General features: G+C 32.5%; 1 protein-coding gene across 2 annotated transcripts; it reads right to left on the bottom strand.

Moving 5' to 3' along the window:
- Positions 1-2774: 2774 nt before the first annotated feature.
- LOC110807097 (uncharacterized protein At5g41620) lies at positions 2775-7350 on the bottom strand. 2 transcript variants are annotated; one of them, XM_022032119.2, is made up of 3 exons: positions 6886-7350; positions 6122-6238; positions 2775-4485 (listed from the first exon to the last, which is right to left on the bottom strand). In XM_022032119.2, the coding sequence occupies exons 1-3, from the start codon at positions 7276-7278 to the stop codon at positions 3049-3051; spliced, it is 1947 nt and encodes a 648-aa protein (XP_021887811.1). In that variant the 5' UTR covers positions 7279-7350; the 3' UTR covers positions 2775-3048. The 2 variants fall into 2 exon arrangements, with proteins under 2 accessions (XP_021887811.1, XP_088076200.1); XM_088220074.1 differs by having other exon boundaries at positions 6122-6234; positions 6886-6904.
- Between the last annotated feature and the right edge of the window lie 2516 nt (positions 7351-9866).

Here is a 9866-nt window from a genome sequence, read left to right as displayed (position 1 = left end):
TATTAATAATAATAATAATCTCTTTTTTAGGAAAAAAAATAGTTAAATCAAACACTTATATCTCCTAGTTAAGGAAAAAAATTTGTGCATCAATTAGGTAATTTTCATGTTAAAGTTTTAGATCATGAAAAAATTCTTTTAAAATCCAAATCAGATTCGTAGAATTTTTTAGTTTATAAGGTTATGTTCTTTAAAATTTTATGATTTTTTGATATTCATGTTATCACAAATAATAAATATTGTCTGAACTTATTTGATTTACTATTAATTTGGTATTATATATTGGATTATCTTCCGATGTAAGCATATTTTTGTTGTACAAATATTCTCATTTTTAAGTACAATTAGAATCTAATACAAACACTAATATCTCATAATTAAAGAAAAAAATTTGTACATTATTTAGGTAATTTTCACGTTAAGATTTTAGATACTGAGAAAATCCTTTTAAAATCTAAATCAGATTTGTGTAATTTTCTATTTTACAAGTTTGTTTTCCCTTAAATTTAATATTTTGTTGATATTCTTGCTATCACAAGTGATAGATATTGTCTACACTCACTTGATTTATTATTAATTGGTATTATATATTGGATTATCTTTAAAAATAAGAATATTTATGTTGTATAAATATTCCCAATTCTAAGCACAATTACAACACAATACAAAATCTCATTGTATGTTAGTTCGACAACTTTTGGATATGGAGAAGATTTCATTCAACGCAACTATTTTAATACTCATCTTTATATTTTCATCATGTTAGTTTTTCTTTATAATTAAAATACATATGTTTCTATCTTATAATTCATACATTTAATTTGTTTTAACATATCTATATATGTATTAAATATATATGTACATAACTTCATTACTTTTGCTAACAAATTCTCATAATTATTATGTCGCACCAACATTAGGTGAAATACTATGTTCAACACCCTCTGATTGTAAAGAGCCATGTCCGCAAGGTGAAATTCTATGTGAAGAAGGACAGTGTTTCTGTATTCACGATATGACAAACACTAATTCCATTTTCAGCCCAAGACAATGTTTAAAAACCTCTGATTGCACAGGCTTATGTTCACATGGGAGAATGCAATGTGCGGATGGCCAATGTAGATGTGTTGATCTTATGGAATACACTAATTCCATCTTTAGCACAAAAAAAACGATAAAAAACTGCCGATTGTAGAAGTATTTGTCTTCATGGTGAGATGAAATGTAAGGGTGGTCTTTGTACATGTGTTGGTGATTAGATCAACATATTTATTGTTTATCTCTATCTATATATGAAATAAAAGACATTTTAATATTATATATATATTTTTTTTTTCGAAGTTGATTGAAGTGCAAAATGTTTGATGAGAAATTCAAAATTTTAAAAGTGACCAACTAAGTAAATAATGTATTTCAACTAAGGATTAGCAAGAACTTGAATTTTCTTTTACTTATTTAAGAATTTTTTGTATATATTTTGTACTTTACTTTACTTATCTATTAAAAATAACAATAAATTTACTAAAAAATATTTGTACGAAGCATGCATGCCTCCACTTCATCTTCTCTCTTTTCCCCTCATTTTAACAATCGCCGTTCAACCTTCCTCTTTTATAACGTTGGAAACGACATCGTTTTAGACCCCCTTTTTTTAAAAAAAAAAAAAAAAATTATGACAACTTGGCTTGGACGGCGTCGTTTTGGACGTTGGTGGTGCAGGACTTGAGCTCATGCTGGCTGGGCCTTTGACATGCATGGGCCTTTTCTTTCCTTTCGTTTTTCTCCTCTCGGGCGGGGTGGGCTTCGTCTTCTCTATTTACTCCATTTTCCTTTTCTTTTCTTCTCCTTTATTTGGGCTGTCTTGTCTCTTCTTTTTATTTTCTGGTTTTCTTCTGGGTTGGGCTGCTGGGCTCTTCTTCTTCTATCCTTCTTTCTCTTTCATTCTTCATTTATTTATTTTTAATCTTAAATACAATACCCAAAAAAGAAGAATAAATAAAATACAATGATAATAATAATAATTTTACAATCACCGACTATTTTAATTTGTAAAATCTTTTAATTATCAACCAGTTGTTGTTGTTGTTATTATTATTATTATTTTTTTAGAATAATTATTATTATTTGTTACTTAGACTCATTAAATTATTATGACAGCGAGGTAAGCATCCATTTTCTTTGGCATCATTAGTTTGATGTTAAACACACAAAATTAACAGGATTTTGAGACTTAAATGACTTTCTATGCATTAATTTTATAGGAGTTCACTTTAATGGTAGTATAACGATGAATGATCAATTACTAAACTTACGAGATTAAATAAATTAATTACATTACAATCAAGAAGTCACCCAATATTTATCAGGGACTAAAAGGATATATAATTTGAGTTAATATAGATTTACCTTATTCTACTTTTCTCTATTCAACTTAAATTTTAATAATTTAATATGAAAAAATTAATTCTAATTTTAAATAATAAATTAATTTCTCTCATTTTCAAATCTGTAACAATAAAATATTATCAGATATTTGCTAAAAATAGTTAATATTATCTCTTTCTATGGGATATTGTAGATTCATCAAGTTCAATGGTGTATTCTCCTGCGTCCTTATATATATATATATCAAAGCTACCGGGTTTGAAAGTAAGTGCATTTCTAGAGTGCAAAACTATGCGGTTCAGAGAAATTTGGAAAGGAAGGGAGACCAGGAGGCAGCTTTAATATGGGATATTGTAGATTCATCAAGTTCAATGGTGTACTCTCCTGCGTCCTTTAATAAAAAATTATATTATGATAAAATGTGTACATATATCAAAGCTACCGAGTTTGAAAGTAAGTGCATTTCTGGAGTGCAAAACTATGTGGTTCAGAGAAATTTGGACAGGAAGGGAGACCAGGAGGCAGCTTTAATATGGATTCGAGTAACCATGCATGATCTGATCTTGAATTTTTTCTTTACTGCCTCGCCTAATTTGATAATGGGAAATTACAATAACCTATCAAAATTCTAGCACTTGATGAATATCTACCGGTCTCCCAGACCTAAAAGAAAGCTTTTGCTCGTCTTGAACAATGGTACCTGCCCTCTAACCGTGCTTCAATTAGTTTTGCATGTAGGGTGTCTTTTTGAATGCTATGAGGCAATCTGGAAGCAGATTCAGCATTGTCAAAATCCGAAGAAGTCCGTTTCGATATCCATTGTTGCAAAGGACTGGCACGAACACAAGAATCTCCCCTTAAATCAATCTCAGGATGGACTTTATCACCTTCAGATGACAAAGATTGATTTCTGATTAAGTGATCAAGAACTTGATTAGGGCTCGATACGCAAATCTCGACTGGTTTGGTTTTATTTTTGTATAGATCTTCTTGTGCAGCTCCACAGTTCTCTTCTCGTGGGTCATTCCATTCACTATCATTTGATTTTGTATTGCCTCTGGCAGCATGCTCATCAAACACTGGTTCCAAACCGGACAAGTTGTGAATCCTTGTGACTTCCTTCGATCGAACCTTTTTCTTTATAGAATTTGAGTTTATTAATTCTTCAAGATGGCCTTCTGAAGTAATAACATCTTGTTGTTTAGAGCTATTTTTACTTCGTCTTCCACTTGCACTCTGGTAATCACTATGAATATAATCTTCTTCATCAGCAAGGTCATGGGGTGCACTTATAGTCCCATTCAGTGGAAATGACTCTACAGAATGTCTAACCGAGCAACTTTTTCTCTTTTCATGTGGGTGAATAGAGCGTTTTGAACAAAGGAAAGTTTCTATATCAAGACTCAACTTGTCCACAATTGTGTTATATTCTGTAATATCACTCTGGCCTTCTGCTAGCTTCATTTGCAGACGCTCATCAAGCCATGCTTCTGAAATATGGAGAATTAATCGGTCAGAGTCTTCCCTGCCGGTATGATCTGTCTGATATTTGTGTTTTAATGCCCGCACTTCTTGCTCATATTCTCTAATTCCCTTTGCAAACTCATCACACAAATTCTCCAATAGAATCCTTGCTTTCCTCTCTCTTTCAAGTTCTTTCAATTCATTCGCGAAAGAAGCCTTCGTCTCAGAAAGCTCGCGAGCTAGCTTTCTGTGAAGGTTTTCTGAGTGCCTTCTCAACCTTCTCTCATCTTCTAATTCATCTCTCATCGACTCAATGACAGCTTTGATTCGATCTAGCTCCTTATTCTTCCTAACAACTTTTTCCTCTGCAACTTGTTGCATTAAGTCATCCATCCCTTGCCTATCCTTTTGCTTTTCCCGCAGTAATTCTTTGATTCGGGCCTGGCAATGATCCAGTTCCATCTTGAGAGCTTTCACCAATGACATGTTAGATGCATGCTGCTCTTCAAGACTCCATATTCTATTCAGCACCTTCAGAAGCTCAGTTGATGTTTTAAGGCTATAACTTGATTTAGCCGTTCTACTGTTAAACTCCAAAGAACTGCTATGTGTGACTGCAGGATTATAATGTGTAAGCTGCAATGTAGAAGTGAATCTATTAGAACATAATAGACAGAACAAGAAAGCTTTTTTTTAAAACTAATGGACATTTAGAAGAAGCATTGAGGAAACAATAAAGTTGATAATCCACTACAAGGTTAATTTAAGATTAGAAACTATGATTAGAAACTATTTTCTTGTTTCCCTGTTCTTACATATGAATTAAAAAATAAATCCAATAAAAGAAAAGCAATTGTTACCCTCAAGTCAAGCCATACATAAGAGATCCATATAAGACTTGTGAAAAAGATTCAATCCTTCCACAGATTCCAAATCACCTGATTCTCTTTATCCACCCCAATTCTTGACTTCTAAACCAAATCAAAGAATTCATGTCCACTTTCTTCCTTCCAAAGATTCATGCTCTGGTTTCATTGAATATGAAATAATTTATTGTGGCCAATTATCTAAAACGTTTAAACTTATAGAAAAAAGCTCAATCTTTTATTTTTACATTAACGTGCCTTGTCACATGCAAGCCCTCAAGGTTGAAAGTGTGAATCAAGCACACATCAGCAATACCCTTACTAAAAAAAATTAATTAAAAAGAAGGTGTGACAATGAAGATTCATATTTTAGAACCTCTAACCCTGAAAAAAACAGTCATAAATTTATTAGTCTATTAATATAGAAAATGCTTTATCGCTCATTCATTAGACATGTAGACAAGATTTCTCCCAGGTCTTCCTTATCTCTTGCAATAGTCAAAGGAAAAAATTTTGGTCTTCGTGAGACATCCCTCTCCCTCCTCCGAACCCCCAACAAATATTGTGCCAAAAAGTAAAAGCCTTCCTTGTACACTGGAGAGCCTCAAAGCAGGTCCACAATTAGCAAAATGTTTCCAATACATTCCGACATTCTAATCCCATATATCCCTGCCTCATTAGAGATCAAACCCCTTATGATCCTCCATCATAAATTGCCAAAGCCACCTTGCAAGAAGAGCTTTGTTGAAAGGGAGAAAGGTTTTAGTCATAAGTCACCTCTAACAAGTGGAAGTTTGAGAGCACACATTCTGTCTAACATAATTCCCTCCATGTCTCCTCATGAAAATTTACATTAGATTCCCCTAAGCTGCTTATCTATCCCTCTAGGAATGGAGAAAAGTAACGTGGAAGTAAATAGCGAAACTAATGAGGGCAGCTGATAATTTTGGTTTCACACAGAAGCACTCTTTGTGTTCCGAATCACAGAGGAAACAGGAACGATATCTCATTGTTAATGGTTTTAACAGATAGATAGATAGATAGATAGGTAATGAAATTGAGATAGATGTAAGTTAGACCTGACTTGTTTCATGTAGAATCCGAATTTCTTTTGTAACAAAAGGTTGCTGTATTGCTTGAATCTATGACTTCCCAATATTGTTTAGCCAAAATTTTTAATCTTAACTATAACAGGCTTTATCCTACATAACAATTCAATTTACTCTCTTTGCTCAAATGACAATTTTCACAGAAGGAACAAAGCATCCAAGTTTCACTTTTGATTGCTTCAGCCAACCACTTTCCGACTCCAAGTGAAATAGACACTCTAGGAGCAAGAAGAAACCACTTAATGTTTGATGAATATATATAACATCATAATAATCAAGAAAGCTTAGATATTTTACCTCCATTGAGCTACCATCACTTGTAGGGGAGACAGGCTGTAAACTGCAGCCATTGGATTGATGATGATGAACCAGTGATGCTGCAGCATGCCTCCTCAAGCTGCTTCTACTTTCTACCTAAAATGAAGTTCAACGTTAGATCCATTATTTGTATGTAAAGGGCATTTCAAAATGCAAGCACCCTTGTATTTCAATCATATGTTTTTCAGATAAAATATTTTAGAAGAACTAATCAAATTTCCTTTTAAATCTTGCCAACAAACAGCCAAGACGCTTATTATCTTACAAGTAGACTAACACGGATATAAGCCACCATAAAAAGATATCCCAAATCTAGATCACTTACATGCTGAAGATTCTCTGCATTTTTTCCAGGTAAAGAAAATTTATGTACGTTGTCATAAATACCAATCAATTAACCATAGAGATAGGATTTAGAAACAGCAGAAACCCACAAGAATACGGGCTCAAGCAGCTAAACAAACAGATGGAAGCTTTGGAACGAAAGCAAAACTCAATATAATATTAACACGTCACTCACTCATCAATTAATTAATGTGAGAAAAAAAAATCAGAAAGCAGTAAAAGACAAACCAAAAAAGAAAAGACCCAAGATGAGCAAGCAAAGGAAACAAACAGGCAAGAGAAAGATCACCAACTAAAAAGCACAGAACTTTACACTAAGAAAAATCAAAAGGGAAGGAACCCTGACCAAAACACCATAGAGATACAAGCATTAAAAGAAAGGAAGAGGAAAGAAAAACCTGATGAGGTGTAGGGGGAGTATTTGGAGGATCAAGATGAAAAGTTTGGTTGTTGTTGGGGGGGTGGTGACGGAGCTTTGCAAGTTTCTTGTTCATTAAGAGATGAGGAGGTGGGTGAGGGTGAATGTCCCAGAGACTAGCACAGAGCTGTCTAGCAGACACGGACACTTTGGTCGTGTTTGGAGGAGATGGTGATGATGAGAGATGGAGCTTCCATGTAGGAGAAGGAGTCGAGGGGGCTGCTCTTTTTCCTACCAGAAAACCGCGTTTCAACTTTTTCATGACCATTAATTCTTTCTCTTCAGCTTTTCCTTTCCTTTCCATTTTCTTTTCCTTTCTCTTTTTCCTCTTTCTCTCTTTTATCTCAGACTCGAGAACCTCTCTCTCTTGCATTTAGTTCTCGTACAGTGACCCAGAAACTGAAAAGCCTTCGACTTAATTTCTGCCGTGGACTTGAAGGATCTTGTTTGTGGCCCCCTTCACTGGATTATAACTGAAAAGACCTGTGAATTTGAACCATATATTTATATGTTTTTTATTTTATTTAAATGATTATTTACTTTCTTTTTATTCATTAGAATGTGAATTTGAATTCTATTATCATAAAATAGAAATAAAAGAAAATTGGTATGAAAATCCTGCATTTTAATTTTCATTAAAAATATAAAAAAAATGATAAATTTTGGAATTTAGTAGGTGGAGAAAGTATAGCATAATTTATTAGGGTTGCAAAGATTAATTCCTTATAATCAGAGGGTTGTAGTGATTTTATACTAAAAAAGCAGACAATTATTGACTTATGTCTTCTCAAAAAACATTAGTATTTGAGTTTTATGAAGGTTTTCTCCTCAAGAATTTTGAATTAAAACTACTAGTTGACAGTAAACATTGGTCATGAACATAATGATTATTAGATTTTTGTCACATGTACATACGTGTACATATACATATACATATATATATATATATATATGCTGGTCAACAAAGTAAAAGAATCATATTGGAAGCAAAGCATCATGAAAACATGCAATTGAAACTTTTAAATTCTTGACATTTAGTAACGAATAGGAAGTGTAAGTAAGATGGGATGATATATATATATATATACACACACACACAGTAGTCAGTCAAATTAAAAGAGTTTACCAATAATCTTGAATATTGAGGGGGGGAAAAGAAAAAGTGAATATTCAAAACTCAAATAGCGGTGGCAAAGCCAAGGCATGCATGCACTGCAGATTGGGTATCTTTAACTTCTACGTCCTTTCATGCTACCCCCACCACCCTATTTTGTAGGCTTTCTTTTGAGGTAAGTTTTCGTAGACGTAAAACTTAATTTACTGCGGATCTACACTTGTTTTTTTATTTTTTTATTTTTACTTCATTACTACTTTTAAACTCGTCTTTTTTTTTTTTTTGTTTTGAAGGTTTTATTATTTATATGAGATCCTTAAATATATATAAAATATTTTCAAAATGGTGGTTTACTTCTTATATGATATAGCAAAACTTAGAGGACAAAATACATATATATATATTTTTTTGAAAAAGGTACTATCTGTATGTAAACTCATACTGAAATGTCCGCTCAAGGTATGTGGCTGTGTGTGTGTGTGTGTGTATACATATATATATATATATATATAGGTTATACATGTATATAATATAATATAGTTTTGAAACCGATGTATCTATATCTTTTACAAGATGCTATTATGATGGTCCAATTTCATCTACCAATTAAGAATGGACCAAAAATAAATTGTGGTCCATGTATCTAACTAAATCATGCAATAAGGAGAGTTGGTATCGCAAATTAGATCTTTGTTTGTTTGTTTGTTTGATCAAAGTATTTTTAATAGTTTAATGTTTATTCAGCAGTTTGATCTTTTATTATTATATACAAAATTGTTAATTTTTTACTCTATTATTTTTAATTTTTTGTTTTTTTTTTTTCCTCCTTCAAATTTTGGTGATCAAACTTTTTCATGCTTTTGTTTATAAAATTAATGATTTTATATACAGTGATATATAAAAATCAAACAAAATGTTATTAAACTATTACCAAAAAAATACAATCTTGAATTATTTCAAAATTTTGCTGTAAAATTTGTTTACAGTTCATTTCCAAGGCCATTCACTGAAAAAAAAAATAAAATAAAAAAGGTGAAAAAGAAATGAAAAGCAATAATTTAGGAGAGTAAGACATAGTCGTTGGATTCTTTTAGGGCATATTGTCCTAAATATTTCCTGTCGCACGAGGACATGATTAAGCTGGTTGGACATGGAATTGAGATGGACTTGGACATGGACCACCTCCTCACCAAGTATCAAATTTTGGACCACTTGGGAACTGCTCTAATCCAAAACTAGCTAAAGTGGTCCGTCCAATCCTTGCAAATTCACATGTACAAAATACTTACCTACTTGTAATTTACCCGACAACAACGATCATGAATTAATATATATATATATATATATGCATATACGTGTTTATATATATAACCTCAAACCAGAAAGTGTCACTTCCAACTTCATTCTTACTTAAAATGATGATGAACAATCTTTCACAGATTTCCAATCTTAGTTACTTTCAATTTACCCCTCATCGGTGACTGGATTAAACAATGGAAGAAAAAAAGATTTCCAATCTTTTTTTTTTTTTCAATGATTAATTTCTAGGCAATGGCATCACATCACTGGTTTCATTTATGTCACTGAGTATACATGAACAGAGCTTTAGTGTTCATCCTTTGGATCATGGTGGACCTAGGGTTTGTCTCTGCCACTGTAATTGGCAGTCATGCTTTTGGCAAAATGAGAGTGATACATTGGAAATGATTTAAATGAGAGCGTACTACATCAAATTTAATTAACAGTGTCTACTAGATTGGCCGTGGTCCAGAATGTAACGCATGGAACATGTTTACCCAAAACATAGAAATTCCTATGGAGTCTCAAATGATTTCTGCAAGGAATAA

Source organism: Carica papaya, chromosome 5, assembly GCF_054855325.1.
Source record: "Carica papaya isolate Zhongbai chromosome 5, ASM5485532v1, whole genome shotgun sequence".
NCBI classification, from domain to species: domain Eukaryota; kingdom Viridiplantae; phylum Streptophyta; class Magnoliopsida; order Brassicales; family Caricaceae; genus Carica; species Carica papaya.
The sequence above is the reverse complement of the archived record's forward strand: the minus strand, read 5'-3'. Positions and strand labels throughout refer to the sequence as shown.